This window comes from Oncorhynchus keta, chromosome 7, assembly GCF_023373465.1.
Source record: "Oncorhynchus keta strain PuntledgeMale-10-30-2019 chromosome 7, Oket_V2, whole genome shotgun sequence".
In the NCBI taxonomy this organism is placed as follows: domain Eukaryota; kingdom Metazoa; phylum Chordata; class Actinopteri; order Salmoniformes; family Salmonidae; genus Oncorhynchus; species Oncorhynchus keta.
In genome coordinates this window covers 21,316,005-21,338,123 of record NC_068427.1, presented here as the reverse complement: position 1 = coordinate 21,338,123, position 22,119 = coordinate 21,316,005, and the positions used below count along the sequence as shown (strand labels likewise).

Below are 22,119 nucleotides of genomic sequence, written 5' to 3'. Positions count from 1 at the left end.
AGTTAGAGACAGAGAAGATGGAGGGAGGGGTAGAGGCAGGGAGGAGGAGGATGTAGGAAGAGAGAGAAGGGGAGAACGAGAACGAAAGGATAGTTAGAGACAGAGAAGAGGCTTTATCAGAGTCAGTAAACATTAAATAGGGAGTGACCTGATTATTAATTTTGCTATGACAGCTTGCTTTGTGGGTAGTGTAGTGGTTTGGGGGACTAACCACATGGCGTTCTCTGTCGATCTCGGTCCTGTGGTTGTACCAGGGTTCATCGTGGTCAGCAGACCACTGCCACGCATACTTCAGAACCGTGTTAATGACCGCTTTACTGATCAGGATGCACAGATACACGATTAGGAACGCATTCATAGACCTGGAGGGAGGTAGAGGGAGGAGAGGTTTAGAGGAGCTAAATGCAGATCGATTCTCCAGAACTGTATGTAAAATAATTGTCAATAGAGCATCACACACACACACACACACACACACACACACACACACACACACACACACACACACACACACACACACACACACACACACACACACACACACACACACACACACACACACACACACACACACACACACACACACACACACACACACACACACACACACACACATGAGATCAAATGGCTTTGAATGAGATCAAATGGAATTTAATCAAGCAGACTTTATGTAATAACAGAGTCTACTATTCCTGCTACTATTCTAAGTCCTGCTACTATTCTAAGTCCTGCTACTATTCTAACTCCTGCTATCCTTCATCAGACAGGTAGTTCTAGCCACACCAGAGCAACCAGACACAAAGAGGGGAAGGTATGGGAATAGATCTTACTTTTCCACAGCTGAGCGTTTCTGGGATTTGGACTGGTAGTTAAGCGCCATCTTGGTGTCCATGCCTGTGTAAATGGCTACAGCTGAGGGAACAACAACCAGGGGTTACCATCACTACAGACGCAGAACAGTGTGTGTGTGTGTGTGTGTGTGTGTGCGCGTGTGTGTGTGTGTGTGTGTGTGTGTGTGTGTGTGTGTGTGTGTGTGTGTGTGTGTGTGTGTGTGTGTGTGTGTGTGTGTGTGTGTGTGTGTGTGTGTGTGTGTGTGAAGAATGTATTTCATAGTCAGGAGGACACGTTTCGGTGGACGGTATGGCTATTGCAACACGTGCCGACTCACACACAAATATAACCATAGATATAACTTCAAACACAGAACAGTGTGTGTGTTACCATAAATATGTCCTGTGTTCTTCAGGGTAGCTCCTCTGAGGAGAAGGTTCTCAGCTCCCAGCGGTCTAAAATGAGAAAAGAAACAAGATAAAAAGTCAAAAAGAAAAAGCTTTACTATCCATGGCAAAGATTATTTAGGAATGAAAGAGGGGGGTGCTGGTCTTACCTGGCTATGGGATCCTCTCTTTCCTTATAGATATTGATGCGCCCCACAAATCTAAATGGGAAAAATAAAATGTATGCAATTTTCAACAAACAAACAGGTCACTCAATGATTCTGTGTGTGTCACACATTGAGTGTCACTCACTTGTAGAGGTCAGGTTGTGGTTGTTCACATTCAATAGTCGCATGTAGAGAGTCCACCTCCTGCTCTGTCTTAAAGGCCATGGTGTCTGGTACAGCATAGTAGGTCTGACACAGCATAGTAGGGGGGAGAGAGATGAATCACTTAGAAGTCATGTTTGATCAGAGAGCATGCTAGAATAATTCAGGGGTGAATCCCAGCAGTGTACGTGTGTGTGTGCGTAACAGTATGTGAGTGTGTGTGTGCACATACCTTGTGGCTAGACTCTCCATCAAGGCTGGTAGTGGTGACGTAGCAGGTTCCGTCACCGCGGCTGGATGAAAGGAGGATGAGGTCACAGGGGAACGTCTCGTCCTCCCTCACCATGACAACGTCCCCCACCTGACAGGTCAACCACATCATCAGTTTAGACTCAAGAAATACAGGCTGGGTCCTAAAATCACACACTATTCCCTTGTTCACTACTGTTGACCTGATCTAAATGGAGTGGACTACCCAGTGATATAGCCAAATTCATTGGTGGGTGGGCTTTTTTTTGGTGTGGGTGGGGCTAGAGCGGCTAACTTCCTGCAATTTTACACATTTTGAAAAAATGTGCAGAGAATTTTTTTTGTGTGGTTTAGTTAGTTCTTTTTGTCAACCCATCCCGTGAGAGTGAATGTCATTCCAGTTCATCTGTTCTGTTAAATTTAATAAAATCTGACTAACTGCTTGCAAGGAATTCAATCTGATGGTGTTTGCATGTTTAGGTAAAAAGACAAATAATGTCCCGTTTGGAACACTTTTAATAAAAAAAAATTGCTCAATCTGAGTGGGTGAGCCAGACTACCCAGTGGGTGGGCCAAATAGTGCAAATGTTTGCACTATTTGGGGGATGGGATATAATTTAAATGTGATAAACACCATGCCATTGTAAACAAACACAGAGGTGCTGCTGTAGAGCCAGAAATAATTAGCAGTTCTCCTACAGGAAACACACATGCCTCGCGCACAATCACACTTTCAGATTTTTCCCACTCCTTTCTTCCTGGGGATTGAGTTGTTGCGTAACAGTGGGATTATGCAAGTGGAGCAGCTGAACTGCCTATAAATCCCATCTCTACGGTGACCGTACACACCACTGTACTGCACATACACTCTCTATAGCTACGATTAATATCTTCTTTACTATTCCTCTTTTCCCCACAATCCACTCTGTTTGAGTCAGGGGACCATCGGTGAGGAACATCGGTAGAATGTGCATGTACAGTTGAAGTCGGAGGTTTACATAAACTGAGTTTAAATGTAGTTGGCAAAGGTGTTTCACAATTCCTGACATTTAATCCTGGTTAGAATTCCCTGTCTTAGATCAGTTAGGATCACCACTTTATTTTAAGAATGTGAAATGTCAGAATAATAGTAGAGAGAATGATTTATTTCAGCTTTTATTTCTTTCATCACATTCCCAGTGGTTCAGAAGTTTACATACACTCAATTAGTATTGAGTAGCATTGCCTTTAAATTGTTTAACTTGGGTCAAACGTTTTGGGTAGCCTTCCACAAGCTTCCCACAATAAGTTGGGTGAATTTTAGCCCATTCCTTCTGACAGAGCTGGTGTAACTGAGTCAGGTTTGTAGGCCTCACGCGCAGGCTTTATCAGTTCTGCCCACAAATGATCTATGGGATTGAGGTCAGGGCATTGTGATGGCCACTCCAATACCTTGACTTTGTTGTCCCTTAAGCCATTTTGCCACAACTTTGAAAGTATGCTTGGAGTAATTGTCCATTTGGAAGACCCATTCGTGACCAAGCTTTAACTAGCTGACTGATGTCTTGAGATGTTACGTGAATATATCCACATAATTCTTCTGCCTCATGACGCCATCTTGTGAAGTACACCAGTCCCTCCTGCAGCAAAGCACCTCCACAAAATGATGCTGCCATCCGTGCTTCACGGTCGGGATGGTGTTCTTGGGGGGGAGGAGTTGGACTAGTAACTGGAATGTTGCAAGATCGAATCCCCGAACCAACAAGGTAAAAATCTGTCGTTCTGCCCCTGAACAAGGCAGTTAACCCACTGTTCCTAGACCGTCATTGAAAATAAGAATTTGTTCTTAACTGACTTGCCTAGTTAAATAAAGGTAAAATAAAATATTCGGCTTGCAAGCCTCCCCCTTTTTCCTCCAAACATAGCAATGGTCATTATGGCAAAACAGTTCTATTTTTGTTTCATCAGACCAGAGGACATTTCTCCAAAAAGTACCATCTTTGTCCCCATGTGCAGTTGCAAACCGTAGCCTAGCTTTTTTATGGCGGTTTTGGAGCCATGGTTTCTTCCCTGCAGAGCGGACTTTCATGTTACGTTGATATAGGACTCGTTTTACTGTGGATATAGATACTTATTTACCGGTTTCCTCCAGCATCTTCACAAGGTCCTTTACTGTTGTTCTGGGATTGATTTGCACTTTTCGCACCAAAGTATGTTCATCTCTAGGAGACTGAATGTGTCTCCTTCCTGAGCGTTATGACAGCTGTGTGGTCCCATGGTGTTTATATTTGCGTACTATTAATTGTACAGATGAACGTGGTACCTTCAGGTGTTTGGAAATTGCTCCCAAGGATGAACCCAACTTGTGGAGGTCTACATTTTTTTTCTGAGGTCTTGACTGATTTCTTTTGATTTTCCCATGATGTCAAGCAAAGAGGCACTGAGTTTGAAGGTAGGCCTTGAAATATATTCACAGGTACACCTCCAATTGAATCAAATTATGTCAATTAGCCTATCAGAAGCGTCTAAAGCCATGACATCATTTTCTGGAAACTTCCAAGCTGTTTAAAGGCACAGTCAACTTAGTGTATGTAAACTTCTGACCCACTGGAATTGTGAAACAGTGAATTATAAGTGAAATAATCTGTCTGTAAACAATTTTAGGAAATATTACTTGTGTCATGCACAAAGTAGAAGTCCTAAACACCTTGCCAAAACTATAGATTGTGAACAAGAAATTTGTGGAGCGGTTGAAAAACGAGTTTTAATAACTCCAACCTAAGTGTATGTAAACTTCCAACTTCAACTGTATGTGTGTGTGTGTGGATGAGGAATGTCTTTCATAGTCAGGACACGTTTCAGTGGACAGTATGGCTATGGCAACACGTGCCGACATACACTCAAATACAACTATGGATATTACAGTAACACCCATACAAATCCTATTCAATTCGAATTCCTAATTCTATGGTAATATAGTGGTTCTGACCCTAGTCCAGCCTGACATCACAGAAGACAACAGGGTAATAGCGACCCGGCATATCAGTCATATTGATATTTAATCTCTGTCTGGAAAGGCAAATCCTTTTCTCTGTATGGGACCAGAGTAATCACAACAGGAATGTTTGGGATGGTACTGTAGGGGGAACGTTGATCTTCTCTGGGACGCTAGCTATGGCATTGCAGACGAACGCACGCACGTTCCCATAGAGAACGGCCTTAAAAAGGTCTCAGGAACGGATTTCATTTCAATATGATCAAAGATGATAGCCGTGGCTATGATATAAATGTTCAAATGTTATATAACTAGGGGTATTATTCAGTATACAAAATAATCACTGTTCATTTTGTTACATGAATAATAATATAATGAAGAAGGATGAGCTCTCATACTAGCCATTATACTCACATACTACAGCTATTACAGCTAAAGGCTCTTATCTGAACATGAATGAAAATGCTTGGTCAGAATAGAGAAACACCAGCCAATGAGGCCCAAAGGCGTCATAATAATGTGTAGTAGACTGGAGAGTAGAAGAGCCATTAATAGGGTAGTAGTACCCGTAGCTTGGAGCTCTGTGTCCTCACCACCGTCCCCTGCTGCACCATGTCCACAGGACACTCATTTATACTGCAGTCTGCCTTGTGTCTCAGCCAGTCTTCATAACCCTGGAGGAGAGAAGGGGAGGACAGAGTGGGTTGAGAGATACAAGGAGGAAAGGGCATGCGGGATTGTGGGGAGAAATGGAGCACACACACAGAGAGAAAAATGGAGCACACAGAGAGAGAGATACGGTCATCGCTGGTATCTAATTAGTGGTATATTCCGTCAGCATGGTGACCTGTTTCCATGGCCTCTACATAACATGTCATGTTTTAGAATAATGATTGTATAAGGCCTGGGCTTTATAAGCCAGGTGTGGTTCATGCATCACTGCTATCATCACATCTGCTGTCACTACCGGAACACAGTGGAGGAAGGCTTCCCTAGATTTACCAACACCAATGACCAGAGGATGTGTGTGTGTCTGTGTCTCGCCTACCTGTTTAATGGCGGTGACAGTGATGACAAAGAAGAGAGGCAGTCCGCTGGTGACAGGGCTGGTGGGCGTGTCTATGATGAGCTGAGGAGAGAGGAAGAGAACCAGCTGATTATCAGTCATTCAGGTTCTCTGTGGTACAGAGATGGACCACCGCCAACCAGTCCCCTCCTCTTACTGTTCATCATCTCCTCCGGCTACTGGATGGGACTGGAAGGCTCCTATCATATCCAACGTGGACCATGACCATAAGCCATTCCAAGCCAAACAATTAACTACCATTCACTTCACATAGACTACGTGTTTAACTGATAATATGAAACACCATATGTATAATAGATAATATGAAACATTATGTATAATAAAACGGCCCTGGTGTTCAGATCAAACAGAGAGATGGCATATTCTCACCTGGACCAGGAAGATTAGCAGAAAGTAGAAGTTGGCGATTCTTCTGAACTGTTCAAACAGGTTCTTGGGGATAAAGTTCCATAAGGTGTACTGGTAGAGAGAACACACACCATAGGAGGTTGGTGGCACCTTAATTGGGGAGGACGGGCTTGTGGTAATGGCTGAAGCGGAATCAGAGGAATTCAATCAAATACACCAAATACATGGTTTCCAGGTGTTTGATGCCATTCGCGCCGTTCCAGATATTATAATGAGCCGTCCTCCCCTCAGCAGCTTCCACTGACATTACCCACATTATCAACATGTTTTCTAAAGAGAAGGGATAACACTTTAAACCAGTGTGTGTCTTTTCTTTCTTAAATGAATCCAAAATTGATGTCAACAATGACAGTTCCTCATAGAAACTGCTAACGAACCTCGAGCAGTAGCAGATATCTATGGTTGTCACCCACATTAAGAGGTTGCTAATCATAGATGACATACTGTCACAAGAGCACAACATGCTTGGTTGTAAGGGCTAAATGACGTGGTTGTTGTGCTGACGGCTTGGTTGCCATGACACCTGCTCACCTTGGAGGAGACGATGCGGTTGTCAGGGTAACGTTGAGGGATGTAGGCCTCGGCCGCCGGTGGGGGTTCTTTGTGACAGATGTAAACCGTACGACTGTCCACCCAATACTCCTCCCCCGCACACTGTTAGAGAGAAAGGGGGGGACACAGAGAGCGAGAAACAGAGAGCAAGAGAGAGAGAGAGACAGAAAGTGAGGAGAGACACAGACAGCAAGAGAGAGAGACAGAAAGTGAGGAGAGACACAGAGAGCAAGAGAGAGAGACAGAAAGTGAGGAGAGACACAGAGAGCAAGAGAGAGAGACAGAAAGTGAGGAGAGACACAGAGAGCGAGAGAGAGACAGAAAGTGAGGAGAGACACAGAGAGCGAGAGAGAGAGAGAGAGACAGAAAGTGAGGAGAGACACAGAGAGCGAGAGAGAGACAGAAAGTGAGGAGAGACACAGAGAGCAAGAGAGAGAGAGACAGAAAGTGAGGAGAGACACAGAGAGCGAGAGACAGAAAGTGAGGAGAGACACAGAGAGCGAGAGAGAGAGAGACAGAAAGTGAGGAGACACAGAGAGCGAGAGAGAGAGAGACAGAAAGTGAGGAGAGACACAGAGAGCGAGAGAGAGAGAGAGAGAGACAGAAAGTGAGGAGAGACACAGAGCGTGAGAGAGAGAGACAGAAAGTGAGGAGAGACACAGAGAGCGAGAGAGAGAGAGAGACAGAAAGTGAGGAGAGACACAGAGAGCGAGAGAGAGAGAGACAGAAAGTGAGGAGAGACACAGAGAGCGAGAGAGAGAGAGAGACAGAAAGTGAGGAGAGAAACAGAGCGTGAGAGAGAGAGACAGAAAGTGAGGAGAGACAATAAGAGGGAATAACACGTTGTAGCAAAATTGTAGCAAATGTTTTGATTTAAAATGTACATTCTTATTGAACAAGTTCATGTTCAGCAGTAGTGTCAGTAAAAACATTTCCTACAGAACACATGATCCAGGTTTTATAAGGAAGTTGAGCTACCCTGAATTAAACTACCTCCCACAAGATTCTCAAGAAACAGAAGTGAAAAAGTTGCTTCAGATAGCAGCTGTGCCTTTACCACTGTGATTCTATAGAATACACAGGGTGAGTGAGAGTGAGAGTGAGAGTGAGCTCAAGAGATCTTCTGCAAAAAAATAATTAGATAGATAAGTCCTTGCGAACAAAATGCAAGTTTATACAGGATACTAACCTCAACATTAAAATCAAATCAAAATTCCATACCTAAATCTCTTAGAACCAGAGTAAGTCCAGAGCAGGATAGTTCCTGTAGAGCACATATGTCAGAGTCAAGGCCCGCGGGCCACATCCGGCCCGCGAGAAGGTTTTTTACGGCCCCTGGGATGATCTTGATTTATTATTAGAACCGGCCCGCAGACCGCAGCAAGCCGGCAGCCCGCAGATCTTTTACACGCACCAATACTACATTTCCCACAATGCAACGGTGACGCACCGAGCAGTAGGCTGCTTCATTTCAATATTTATTGGCACAGCAGTTGTCAGCATCACAGTAAAATTAACTTTCAGATACCCATCAAAAATGGCAAAACGGAAGGTGGACACTGAGAACCGGGGTTTCAAACAAGGTGGGAGTCGGAGTATTTGTTCACGGAGGTAGCTGGAAAACCTGTGTGTCTTCTGTGTGGAGAAAGTGTGGCGGTACTGAAAGAGTATAATCTGAGACGACATTATGAAACGAAACACGCGGACAAAAACAAGAATATGGACATGGAACAAAGGCTACAAAAGGCAGAGGAATTAAAACGAGGCCTCAAATCTCGACAGGCTCTGTTCAAAAAAGCCAAATCACAAGGCCAGGCTGCTGTCAAGGCCAGTTTTATTTTGGCAGAAGAGATCGCTAAATCAGCCCGGCCATTTACGGAGGGGGATTTCATCAAAAACTGCATGATTAAAGTTTGTGACGAAGTTTGCCCAGAAAAAAGGCAACTCTTTTTAAATGTGAGTCTGAGCAGAAACACCATTGCCGAGAGAGTAGACCAGTTGTCCATCAATCTAAAAGAGCAGCTTGTGAAAAAGGGAAAAGATTTCATTGCATATTCCTTGGCTGTGGATGAGAGCACCGACATTTCTGACATTGCCCAGTTGTCAATTTTCATCCGCGGAGTGGACTCCAGCCTAAGCGTGACAGAGGAGTTTTTGGCTTTACGTCCTATGCATGGCACAACTACGGGGCATGATTTGTATGAAGAGGTGTCAAGATGTGTAAATGAGATGGAGCTGCCTTGGGAAAAACTCGTGGGTTTGACAACCGACGGAGCACCTTCGATGTGTGGACACAGGAGCGGACTGGTGGCGAAGATACGGGAAAAGATGCAAGAGGAAAACGCGACAGGTGAGCTGACAGCTTATCATTGTATCATACACCAGGAAGCGTTGTGCGGTAAAGCCTTGAAAATGGAGCATGTAATGAGCATCATCACGCGCACAGTTAACTTTATCAGAGCCAAAGGTTTGAATCACCGCCAGTTCAAGGCATTTCTGACGGAGTTAGAAACGGAGCATGGTGATTTGCCTTATCACACAGAGGTGCGATGGCTAAGCCAGGGAAAGGTGCTTCAAAGATGTTTCGAGCTTCGTGAGGAGATTTGTCTGTTCTTGGACAGCAAAGGGAAAGACACAACACAACTCCGAGACGAAATGTTTCTGTGTGAAATGGCTTTTCTGTGTGACATTACGAGTCATCTGAATGCAATGAACTTGCAGCTGCAGGGTCGGGATCGTGTCATCTCTGATATGTACAGTACAGTGAAGGCATTTAAAACCAAACTGACTCTGTGGGAGACGCAGATGCGGAAAGAAAATTTGAGCCACTTTCCCAGCTGCCAGACCATGAAAGAGAAGCTCTCTACCAGTGCGTTCCCGAGCGCACAGTTGGCTGATAAAATAGGTATGCTTGCCGCTGACTTTCGACGCCGATTTGCTGACTTTGAAGCACAAAAAAGCAGGTTGGAACTGCTCGGTAACCCATTTGCTGTTGACGTGGAAAGCTCACCACCAAACCTCCAAATGGAGTTGATTGACCTCCAATGCAATGATGCACTGAGGGCAAAATATGCGGCAGTGGGTGCTGCGGAGTTCGCCCGTTTCCTCCCGACACAATGCCCCAGCTGCGCATCCAGGCTGCTCAAACGTTGTCTATGTTTGGCAGCACATACCTGTGTGAACAACTGTTTTCTTTGATGAACTTGAACAAAACATCACACAGAAGTCGACTTACTGCTGAACACCTCCACTCAATTCTGAGGATTTCCTCAGCTCAGAGCCTTACCCCGAACATTGATGAACTTGTGGAAAAGATGGGACACCACCAAGTATCACCCTCAACCTCAAACAAGTGAACATTACTGTGCAATCACATATTTAGAGTTTTTACTCAGTTCAAGTTTTAAAGTTTAATATTTGTTTTCACTGCATGTTACTTCTCCTTAAACAAAGTGTTGTTTTTGATTAATAGATTTTTGCACTTTATTTTATTGTATTTCAATCCAATTATATTTTAAAAATATTTCAGTTGAGTGGATGATAGAAAATTGCTATTATTGTTTTTTTCTTTGAAGTAAATTTAGCCCACTTTTGCTAAAATAGAAAATATAGGCTACTGATGGTGCCTTGAATACCGGTTTCTTTCATTTAATGTTCATGTTATGGGGATTTTTATATAAAGGAAATTTGTCTTTTGTGTCTGTTGAAAATTAAAGATTACTGACAGAGCCATAAGAAAATATTGCTTTATTTATCTGATCATATTGGAATATATTTGTTAGGTTTTCAGTAGGTTCAATTAGGTTCACTAGACTATATGCGTCATTTAAAATTTTTTCAATGAACATTCGAACAGTCCGGCCCTCGGCTTGTAGCTAAATTTTTTATTTGGCCCTCCGTCCATTTGACTTTGACACCCCTGCTGTAGAGGGTAAAACCCTAGTGTAATGGTGTATTGGCCAGACCCGTAAAGAGGTTGGAAGCCCAGTCACAGTGAGGCCGCGGGGTGTGTGTGCACGAGTGTGTGTGTATGAATGTTTGAACAAGATACGTCTGTAGTAACGGTAGCAATAAGAGAGGGCCCTGGTCTTTGGGTAAATATATAAATGTATTTTGTTCAGTCTGTATATAAAAAGGAAAAATATATGTTGTTAAGTTCCCCAGTTCCTGTGTTGTGGTTTTGTTTGTATGTGTGTGTTTCAGGAAAATGGCTTCCTGAAATTCCCTCCAAGCAGCTGATTGGTTGGCCACATTGCTAATTGGAGGTGACCCCCCCCCCCCATGTCAGGATACAGCTGTATCCCATTAGACCTCTTCTCCAGCTATGTAAGCCAGTGTTCTGTTGCTCAGAAGAGAGCTGAGGGTTATATCATGTTGGTTGGTTCTCAGAAAGACATTTGATATGTACTATGTTAGTTGTTGCTGAGAGAGCTGATTGTTATGTTCTGTGTTAGTTTGTTGCTCGGAGAGAGAGAGCTTCTTTAATGTCCTGAGTTTGTTTTTTCTCAGTTTTTGTTGTGAAGTAGTTTGTATTCTTCCCAGGGGGGAAGGCGAAGACACCTAGGGGGTGCTTAGGCAAGAGGCCTGCGGGCATACATAACCCGTAGTATTTACTGTCTTTATTTACTGAATTGAGTTCCCTCTTCCTAGAGGCTTACGTAACAATGTTAATAAGGGATGACAGTTACTCCAAATGGATTGTGATATGTGTTTCGCTGATAACATTTTTGTTTTTCTTGCGATAGAAATTTCACCAGATTGGGTCTACTGGAGTGTTGGGATTCCCTGATGGGTTAGGGTACTAACTCCCTGATCTGGTAACTCTTCTGAGAGGTCGCCAGTAAAATTAGGGAGATTGAACTAAGTTTGAAAATGGGTTTAACAGTATGTTGTTATGCTTGTTGACATTTGTCTTAGATGCTAAAAAAATGTGGAATGTAATAAGGTCTACACACTGCAAACAATTTCGACTAAGTATGCATTGAGATACTGATCTGAAAACAGGCTGTGTAATGAGAAGAGTTATTACCGGCACTAAAAAGGTCCCATTTATAAATGTACATTCTAACCGGGATGAGGTGTGCTAGGATGAGAGACTTGACTTCGAGTCAGACTCAAAGTAAAGTATTTAAGACTGTCATTCTAAATTTGGGTTGGATAATTGATCAAATGTTTTAGTTATGAATTGGATACAGCGAGAGAGAGTTGCTCTCAAACGTTGAGGGGTGGGTGCACTGCTCAAATGTATTAGGCCTAGGGGGGCTTTAGAAACCTTATCTTTAAGTGTCCTCCAACAGGGAGGTTATTAGAGAACTCACTGGATGATAGGTCAACCATGAAGGTTTTTTATTTTACCATGTCATCAGAATTTTTATATGATACGGTACAATTAATTGCATTAGTCTGTGTTTTGCGTTAACACCCAATGATGAATATGAGGAGACCGCAGGGAGACCAGCATCACATGGGTATAGAACAGAGCGGATGGACGCTGCTTTCCCCAGTTTTAGTCGCATCAAGGGTGGTGTGAAATCATTAAACATGTACTTTATCTCTTTCATTTTCAAGTCAATATGTTTTTAGGTTTTGTGGAACATAAGTGATCATTGTTCCAGAGGAGGGACTGATGTATATTGACTAATTGATTTGAGAATGTTTTAGTGGGTTTATAACTGTAGAGGTGCATTAAGAGCAGTGACTAGTGTGTTATGGGTTAGATGGAATGATATGTGCAAATGTATCTGTAGCAGGAGGCGAGGTGCACGAGGTCTGTGTTTGAGAAAATGTTTGCATAGGGCTGTTAAGTGTGATCCAATGTGACTGGGGTGGAGATCTGTGGGTGCTCATAAACTAAGGTTGTGTTGATAGAACGGTATCATTCTCAGAGACTAGGTATATTGTTACAGGAGATGGCTTGTAGGGAGGACAGCTAACTGCACAATATAGGGACTATTATGAAGTTAAATTGAACGCGGTGAGAGTACCCAGATCGTGGTGAGAGTAGCAGAGATTGTATTGGCATTTCAGACACTATGGTGAACTTTCAAGAAACCTGTGACTCGGATATTCTTCAAACTCATTCACCTCTTTGCCAATTTCTAACAGCCGGCGAACACTTGACAGATTCCATGCAGTAGTTATTCTCACGGCCGTCGCTGTAGGGACAGTAATTGAAGGAGGCTATAGTCTTGTTAGTAGTAGCAGGGGTTACTTTAGTAGCATTGTTGGCATATTTTATGAGGACTCCTGCCACATGGCTTGGTAACTGGGCGAACGCTGGGAATACCGGGGGCTGTTATTCACGCCACTGATTAGTGATCTGGGCTAAGGGGAGAGTCTGTTGTCAGGAAATGACCCATACGTTGCAATGTGTATATTCCCAGGTGGAAGCGGCACATGAGGAGCAGGAGATAACAGAGGGCGTGACTGAATTCTGGAGATTGAGTGTACATCAAGATACACCAGGCTGGGGTGTTGGGACAATGTTGGTCTGTTCCACACAGAGTACTGCTTACAGCACCTGCAGCGGTAAAGATCGTCATGTCTCTCCTCGGTGGGTGCATAGGTCTCACGTGAAGTGAGGTCCAGGTGCATAATGGGTGAGCTTGAAGACGCCATGACAGAGGAAGCAGAGCTAGAGAGAGCGACACTAGATTCCACTGTAGACATGCAGATGGGTTGGGTTTGGGAACTTTAAACATCAAAGTTAGGTCGGGCTTTATTGGTTAATGCATCATATGAAAGGATAGATGTTGGGGTAATTGTACTCTGGACAACATTCTGGAGGCATCGATGTGAAAGCATATACAGTGCTGAGTTACCTCAAGAGGATGTAGTGTAGATTAGGGATACGCACTTGCCTATCAGGTGACCTGCCTATCAGGTGGCCTGCCTATCAAGTGACAAAGAAGGAGATGGGGAGCAAAGTGAGGATGACCTGGCTTGGGAACACCTCTTGGATCCTGTGGTCAGACAGGGAAGACAGGGCGAAAGCATGAGGAGGCTTTTTAGGGCTATCATTTTTTGGCACAAACTCAGCAGAAAAGTATCCTGAAGGCATAGTCAGGTGAGTAGAGAGTGGGAATTGTCATGTTATCAATCTTTAGGTTTTCATTCATATATAATGATGCATAGCTTACCACATTGTTCATACTGTTATGTTTTGTGTTTGGCGTTGCTTTTACAATCTTGTGCTATCACTCTCTTAGGAACCAGAAGGAGAAAGAGGAAGAAGTCAACAGCTCCAGTGGACATGTTATTTTCAGTGTTCTGAGAAATGGAAAGACTCGTGTGATCATAGAAGAGGCCATGAGTCTCAGAGTTTGTAAACCTCACTGTGAATGTTAATTATGTTTTATATTTTGTTCATGTTTGTCCATTTATAAGTTTAATGTAATGTTGAACAGTATGGAGTGAAATGTTCAAAAACGGGGGACTGATGGATACTAACTCCTAAACTTGGGATAGGGTTCATTATCAGGTATCCTATTGAGTGTTTAGGTTTAGAGGGTCTACACCAGAAGTTAATGGTTATCTGTAGGAAGGAGGTATATATTGTGTGCAATAAAGCTTGAATTGTGCTGAGTGTAGGGAAGTGATCCCGTGGCAGGCATTGGTCAGGGGAGAGAGACATGGATTAGTGATGAAGGGGGTTGAGGTCAGGTCATGTTAAGGGAGAAAGTTTATGGCCCGTATCACTTTGTTTCCTGCCTAGCAACAAAGATACTATGTTTGTTCAGATGAGTAGGAGGAGATTCAGTGCTTGTGTGAAATGTCGTTGTCTGATGCATCTGTATTGATCCTCTAGGAAGAATAAAGTTGGTTTGAGTTTTCATACTGTGATTTTTTTACTCTGAAATGTTAAATTTTGGACAATATTTCCATACTGGACATGTTCTACCAAGGACTATCAAGAGAAAAAACACCATCCAACACACAACAGTAATATTTAGTCTGAAGCTACGTGACGACTCCCCCATCCTGAGTGAGTCTGATCACACCTCTCCAAACTGTCCTGCAGACGAGGATAGTCACCCCCCCCCCGCCCCCCCCATCACTGAACACAAGGTCCTACAACTGCACTGCACCTCCATCACTGAGGGACAAATTCACAGAGGTGGAGAGAGACATGGTGGAGCTCAGAGAGCTAGTCCACACAATCCAGGCAGAACAAAACCATGAAATGGACCAGTACAACACCCCTCCACCCACCAACAAGACCCGGAGGGCAGAAGGTGGAGAAGGACGGCTGTCTGAGAGAGCTTAAAGAGGCACACATGGCACTGAAGGAGGTGACAAAGCTGAGATGTGACAGAGAGCAGGACACTCCCCAAGACAAGCCAGCAGAACAGCCCACCTCAACTGGACAGACAACACAGGACTCACCAACCCAACAGACCCCCAACAGCCCCCCTGTCAGCTCCCCCAATAGCCCTCCTGACGACAATCTCCCCCCATCCACCGAGCCAGAGATTGTGCTCCTCATTGACTCAAATGGCAAATGCATTCAAAAGGATAAACTTTTTGCCCAAACACTAAGTGGCCAAACTCTGGTGCACAAACACTAGGCATGTCCTGGAACTGTTATCAGAGGACAAACACTAGGCATGTCCTGGAGCTGTTATCAGAGGACAAACACTAGGCATGCCCTGGAGCTGTTGTCAGTAGACAAACACTAGGCATGCCCTGGAGCTGTTGTCAGTAGACAAACACTAGGCATGCCCTGGAGCTGTTGTCAGTAGACAAACACTAGGCATGCCCTGGAGCTGTTATCAGAGGACAAACACTAGGCATGCCCTGGAGCTGTTGTCAGTAGACAAACACTAGGCATGCCCTGGAGCTGTTGTCAGTAGACAAACACTAGGCATGCCCTGGAGCTGTTGTCAGTAGACAAACACTAGGCATGCCCTGGAGCTGTTGTCAGAGGACAAACACTAGGCATGCCCTGGAGCTGTTGTCAGTAGACAAACACTAGGCATGCCCTGGAGCTGTTGTCAGAGGACAAACACTAGGCATGCCCTGGAGCTGTTGTCAGAGGACAAACACTAGGCATGCCCTGGAGCTGTTATCAGAGGACAAACACTAGGCATGCCCTGGAGCTGTTGTCAGTAGACAAACACTAGGCATGCCCTGGAGCTGTTGTCAGAGGACAAACACTAGGCATGCCCTGGAGCTGTTGTCAGAGGACAAACACTAGGCATGCCCTGGAGCTGTTATCAGAGGACAAACACTAGGCATGCCCTGGAGCTGTTATCAGAGGACAAACACTAGGCATGCCCTGGAGCTGTTGTCAGAGGACAAACACTAGGCATGCCCTGGAGCTGTTATCAGAGGACAAACACTAGGCATGCCCTGGAGCTGTTATCAGAGGACAAACACTAGGCATGCCCTGGAGCTGTTGTCAGAGGACAAACACTAGGCATGCCCTGGAGCTGTTGTCAGAGGACAAACACTAGGCATGCCCTGGAGCTGTTGTCAGAGGACAAACACTAGGCATGCCCTGGAGCTGTTGTCAGAGGACAAACACTAGGCATGCCCTGGAGCTGTTGTCAGTAGACAAACACTAGGCATGCCCTGGAGCTGTTGTCAGAGGATAAACACTAGGCATGCCCTGGAGCTGTTATCAGAGGATAAACACTAGGCATGCCCTGGAGCTGTTGTCAGTAGACAAACACTAGGCATGCCCTGGAGCTGTTGTCAGAGGACAAACACTAGGCATGCCCTGGAGCTGTTATCAGAGGATAAACACTAGGCATGCCCTGGAGCTGTTGTCAGTAGACAAACACTAGGCATGCCCTGGAGCTGTTGTCAGAGGACAAACACTAGGCATGCCCTGGAGCTGTTGTCAGTAGACAAACACTAGGCATGCCCTGGAGCTGTTGTCAGTAGAGAAACACTAGGCATGCCCTGGAGCTGTTGTCAGTAGGCAAACACTAGGCATGCCCTGGAGCTGTTGTCAGTAGACAAACACTAGGCATGCCCTGGAGCTGTTGTCAGTAGACAAACACTAGGCATGCCCTGGAGCTGTTGTCAGTAGACAAACACTAGGCATGTCCTGGAGCTGTTGTCAGTAGACAAACACTAGGCATGCCCTGGAGCTGTTATCAGAGGACAAACACTAGGCATGCCCTGGAGCTGTTATCAGAGGACAAACACTAGGCATGCCCTGGAGCTGTTATCAGAGGACAAACACTAGGCATGTCCTGGAGCTGTTGTCAGAGGACAAACACTAGGCATGCCCTGGAGCTGTTATCAGAGGACAAACACTAGGCATGCCCTGGAGCTGTTATCAGAGGACAAACACTAGGCATGCCCTGGAGCTGTTGTCAGTAGACAAACACTAGGCATGCCCTGGAGCTGTTGTCAGTAGACAAACACTAGGCATGCCCTGGAGCTGTTGTCAGTAGACAAACACTAGGCATGCCCTGGAGCTGTTATCAGAGGACAAACACTAGGCATGCCCTGGAGCTGTTGTCAGTAGACAAACACTAGGCATGCCCTGGAGCTGTTGTCAGTAGACAAACACTAGGCATGCCCTGGAGCTGTTGTCAGAGGACAAACACTAGGCATGCCCTGGAGCTGTTGTCAGTAGACAAACACTAGGCATGCCCTGGAGCTGTTGTCAGAGGACAAACACTAGGCATGTCCTGGAGCTGTTGTCAGAGGACAAACACTAGGCATGCCCTGGAGCTGTTGTCAGAGGACAAACACTAGGCATGCCCTGGAGCTGTTGTCAGTAGACAAACACTAGGCATGCCCTGGAGCTGTTGTCAGAGGACAAACACTAGGCATGCCCTGGAGCTGTTGTCAGAGGACAAACACTAGGCATGCCCTGGAGCTGTTATCAGAGGACAAACACTAGGCATGCCCTGGAGCTGTTATCAGAGGACAAACACTAGGCATGCCCTGGAGCTGTTATCAGAGGACAAACACTAGGCATGCCCTGGAGCTGTTATCAGAGGACAAACACTAGGCATGCCCTGGAGCTGTTATCAGAGGACAAACACTAGGCATGCCCTGGAGCTGTTATCAGAGGACAAACACTAGGCATGCCCTGGAGCTGTTATCAGAGGACAAACACTAGGCATGCCCTGGAGCTGTTATCAGAGGACAAACACTAGGCATGCCCTGGAGCTGTTGTCAGTAGACAAACACTAGGCATGCCCTGGAGCTGTTGTCAGTAGACAAACACTAGGCATGCCCTGGAGCTGTTATCAGAGGACAAACACTAGGCATGCCCTGGAGCTGTTGTCAGAGGACAAACACTAGGCATGCCCTGGAGCTGTTATCAGAGGATAAACACTAGGCATGCCCTGGAGCTGTTGTCAGTAGACAAACACTAGGCATGCCCTGGAGCTGTTGTCAGAGGACAAACACTAGGCATGCCCTGGAGCTGTTGTCAGTAGACAAACACTAGGCATGCCCTGGAGCTGTTGTCAGTAGAGAAACACTAGGCATGCCCTGGAGCTGTTGTCAGTAGACAAACACTAGGCATGCCCTGGAGCTGTTGTCAGTAGACAAACACTAGGCATGCCCTGGAGCTGTTGTCAGTAGACAAACACTAGGCATGCCCTGGAGCTGTTGTCAGTAGACAAACACTAGGCATGCCCTGGAGCTGTTGTCAGTAGACAAACATTAGGCATGCCCTGGAGCTGTTGTCAGTAGACAAACACTAGGCATGCCCTGGAGCTGTTATCAGAGGACAAACACTAGGCATGCCCTGGAGCTGTTATCAGAGGACAAACACTAGGCATGCCCTGGAGCTGTTATCAGAGGACAAACACTAGGCATGCCCTGGAGCTGTTATCAGAGGACAAACACTAGGCATGCCCTGGAGCTGTTATCAGAGGACAAACACTAGGCATGCCCTGGAGCTGTTATCAGAGGACAAACACTAGGCATGCCCTGGAGCTGTTATCAGAGGACAAACACTAGGCATGCCCTGGAGCTGTTATCAGAGGACAAACACTAGGCATGCCCTGGAGCTGTTATCAGAGGACAAACACTAGGCATGCCCTGGAGCTGTTGTCAGAAGACAAACACTAGGCATGCCCCGGAGCTGTTGTCAGTAGACAAACACTAGGCATGCCCTGGAGCTGTTGTCAGAGGACAAACACTAGGCATGCCCTGGAGCTGTTATCAGAGGATAAACACTAGGCATGCCCTGGAGCTGTTGTCAGTAGACAAACACTAGGCATGCCCTGGAGCTGTTGTCAGAGGACAAACACTAGGCATGCCCTGGAGCTGTTATCAGAGGATAAACACTAGGCATGCCCTGGAGCTGTTGTCAGTAGACAAACACTAGGCATGCCCTGGAGCTGTTGTCAGAGGACAAACACTAGGCATGCCCTGGAGCTGTTGTCAGTAGACAAACACTAGGCATGCCCTGGAGCTGTTGTCAGTAGAGAAACACTAGGCATGCCCTGGAGCTGTTGTCAGTAGACAAACACTAGGCATGCCCTGGAGCTGTTGTCAGTAGACAAACACTAGGCATGCCCTGGAGCTGTTGTCAGTAGACAAACACTAGGCATGCCCTGGAGCTGTTGTCAGTAGACAAACACTAGGCATGTCCTGGAGCTGTTGTCAGTAGACAAACACTAGGCATGCCCTGGAGCTGTTGTCAGTAGACAAAGACTAGGCATGTCCTGGAGCTGTTGTCAGTAGACAAACACTAGGCATGCCCTGGAGCTGTTATCAGAGGACAAACACTAGGCATGCCCTGGAGCTGTTATCAGAGGACAAACACTAGGCATGCCCTGGAGCTGTTGTCAGTAGACAAACACTAGGCATGCCCCGGAGCTGTTGTCAGTAGACAAACACTAGGCATGCCCTGGAGCTGTTGTCAGAGGACAAACACTAGGCATGCCCTGGAGCTGTTATCAGAGGACAAACACTAGGCATGCCCTGGAGCTGTTATCAGAAGACAAACACTAGGCATGCCCTGGAGCTGTTGTCAGTAGACAAACACTAGGCATGCCCTGGAGCTGTTATCAGAGGACAAACACTAGGCATGCCCTGGAGCTGTTGTCAGTAGACAAACACTAGACATGCCCTGGAGCTGTTATCAGAGGACAAACACTAGGCATGCCCTGGAGCTGTTATCAGATGACAAACACTAGGCATGCCCTGGAGCTGTTGTCAGTAGACAAACACTAGGCATGCCCTGGAGCTGTTATCAGAGGACAAACACTAGGCATGCCCTGGAGCTGTTATCAGAGGACAAACACTAGGCATGCCCTGGAGCTGTTATCAGAGGACAAACACTAGGCATGCCCTGGAGCTGTTGTCAGAGGACAAACACTAGGCATGCCCTGGAGCTGTTGTCAGTAGACAAACACTAGACATGCCCTGGAGCTGTTGTCAGTAGACAAACACTAGGCATGCCCTGGAGCTGTTGTCAGTAGACAAACACTAGGCATGCCCTGGAGCTGTTGTCAGTAGACAAACACTAGGCATGCCCTGGAGCTGTTGTCAGTAGACAAACACTAGGCATGCCCTGGAGCTGTTGTCAGTAGACAAACACTAGGCATGCCCTGGAGCTGTTGTCAGTAGACAAACACTAGGCATGCCCTGGAGCTGTTGTCAGTAGACAAACACTAGGCATGCCCTGGAGCTGTTGTCAGTAGACAAACACTAGGCATGCCCTGGAGCTGTTGTCAGAGGACAAACACTAGGCATGCCCTGGAGCTGTTGTCAGTAGACAAACACTAGGCATGCCCTGGAGCTGTTGTCAGAGGACAAACACTAGGCATGTCCTGGAGCTGTTGTCAGTAGACAAACACTAGGCATGTCCTGGAGCTGTTGTCAGAGGCCAAACACTAGGCATGCCCTGGAGCTGTTGTCAGTAGACAAACACTAGGCATGCCCTGGAGCTGTTGTCAGAGGACAAACACTAGGCATGCCCTGGAGCTGTTGTCAGTAGACAAACACTAGGCATGCCCTGGAGCTGTTGTCAGAGGACAAACACTAGGCATGCCCTGGAGCTGTTGTCAGAGGACAAACACTAGGCATGTCCTGGAGCTGTTGTCAGTAGACAAACACTAGGCATGCCCTGGAGCTGTTGTCAGAGGACAAACACTAGGCATGCCCTGGAGCTGTTGTCAGAGGACAAACACTAGGCATGCCCTGGAGCTGTTGTCAGAGGACAGACTAGGGTACTCCAGTCACATCTTAATTCACACAGGCACAAATTCCCTGAGTGCCCATAAGGAAAGAGTGGCCACAGCACTAAAGGCATGATTGAAAAAGCGTATTCCTCTTTCCCCAACACACAAGTGGTTATTGCCATCCTGCTACCATGAAAATACTTTCACCCTGAAACAAGCTCAGTCCGATGATGCTGTGACACACCGCCCAAGACCATGACAGACCCTCCACCTCCAAATCGATCCCACTCCAGAGTACAGGCTTCGGTGTAATGCTCATTCCTTCGACAATAAACGCGAATCCGACCATCACCCCTGGTGAGACAAAACCGCAACTCGTCAGTGAAGAGCACTTTTGCCAGTCCTGTCTGGTTCAATAACGGTGGGTTTGTGCCCATAGGCGACATTGTTGCCGGTGATGTCTGGTGAGGACCTGCCTTACAACAGGCCTACAAGCCCTCAGTCCAGCCTCTCTCAGTCTATTGCGGACAGTCTGAGCATTGATGGAGGGATTGTTCGGATTTATTGTTCGGATTTACCAATCCTGTGCAGGTGTTACACGTGGTCTGCCACTGCGAGGATGATCAGCTGTCCGTCCTGTCTCCCTGTAGCGCTGTCTTAGGCGTCTCACAGTACAGACAATGCAATTTATCGCTCTGGCCACATATGCAGTCCTCATGCCTCCTTGCAGCATGCCTAAGGCACATTCATGCAGATGAGCAGGGACCCTGGGCATCTTTCTTTTGGTGTTTCTCAGAGTTGGTAGAAAGGCCCCTTTAGTGTCCTAAGTTTTCTTAACTGTGACCTTAACCAGTTGAAGCTAGGGGGGCGCTAATTTCATTATTGGATAAAAAAACGTGCCCGTTTTAAGCGCAATATTTTGTCACAAAAAGATGCTCGACTATGCATATAATTGACAGCTTTGGAAAGAAAACACTCTGACGTTTTCAAAACTGCAATGATATTATCTGTGGGTGCCCCAGAACTGATCTTACAGGCGAAACCAAGATGCAACCTCAAACAGGAAATGAGCAGGATTTTTGAGGCTCTGTTTTCCATTGTCTCCTTATATGGCTGTGAAAGTGCCACGAATGAGCCTGCCTTTCTATCGTTTCTCCAAGTTGTCTGCAGCATTGTGACGTATTTGTAGGCATATATT

The 22,119-nt window shown here is 45.9% G+C and overlaps 1 protein-coding gene and 1 long non-coding RNA gene across 6 annotated transcripts in view; one reads left to right on the top strand and one right to left on the bottom strand.

Moving 5' to 3' along the window:
- LOC118371184 (phospholipid-transporting ATPase IH) overlaps positions 1–22,119 on the bottom strand; it is an 88,602-nt gene that overhangs the window by 38,120 nt on the left and 28,363 nt on the right. For all 5 annotated transcript variants that reach the window (XM_052522219.1, XM_052522215.1, XM_052522217.1 and 2 more), the window contains exons 2-11: positions 6,796–6,918; positions 6,226–6,315; positions 5,818–5,898; positions 5,336–5,443; positions 1,779–1,907; positions 1,530–1,633; positions 1,388–1,438; positions 1,222–1,286; positions 831–912; positions 212–362 (exon numbers count right to left, since the gene is read on the bottom strand). In XM_052522219.1, coding sequence (XP_052378179.1) covers positions 212–362; positions 831–912; positions 1,222–1,286; positions 1,388–1,438; positions 1,530–1,633; positions 1,779–1,907; positions 5,336–5,443; positions 5,818–5,898; positions 6,226–6,315; positions 6,796–6,918 — 984 coding nt within the window. The remainder of the gene's footprint in view (positions 1–211; positions 363–830; positions 913–1,221; positions 1,287–1,387; positions 1,439–1,529; positions 1,634–1,778; positions 1,908–5,335; positions 5,444–5,817; positions 5,899–6,225; positions 6,316–6,795; positions 6,919–22,119) is intronic.
- Positions 12,554–14,650, top strand: LOC127931081 (uncharacterized). Its single transcript, XR_008139736.1, has 2 exons — positions 12,554–13,369; positions 14,025–14,650. It is a non-coding gene; the product is annotated as an uncharacterized LOC127931081 (long non-coding RNA).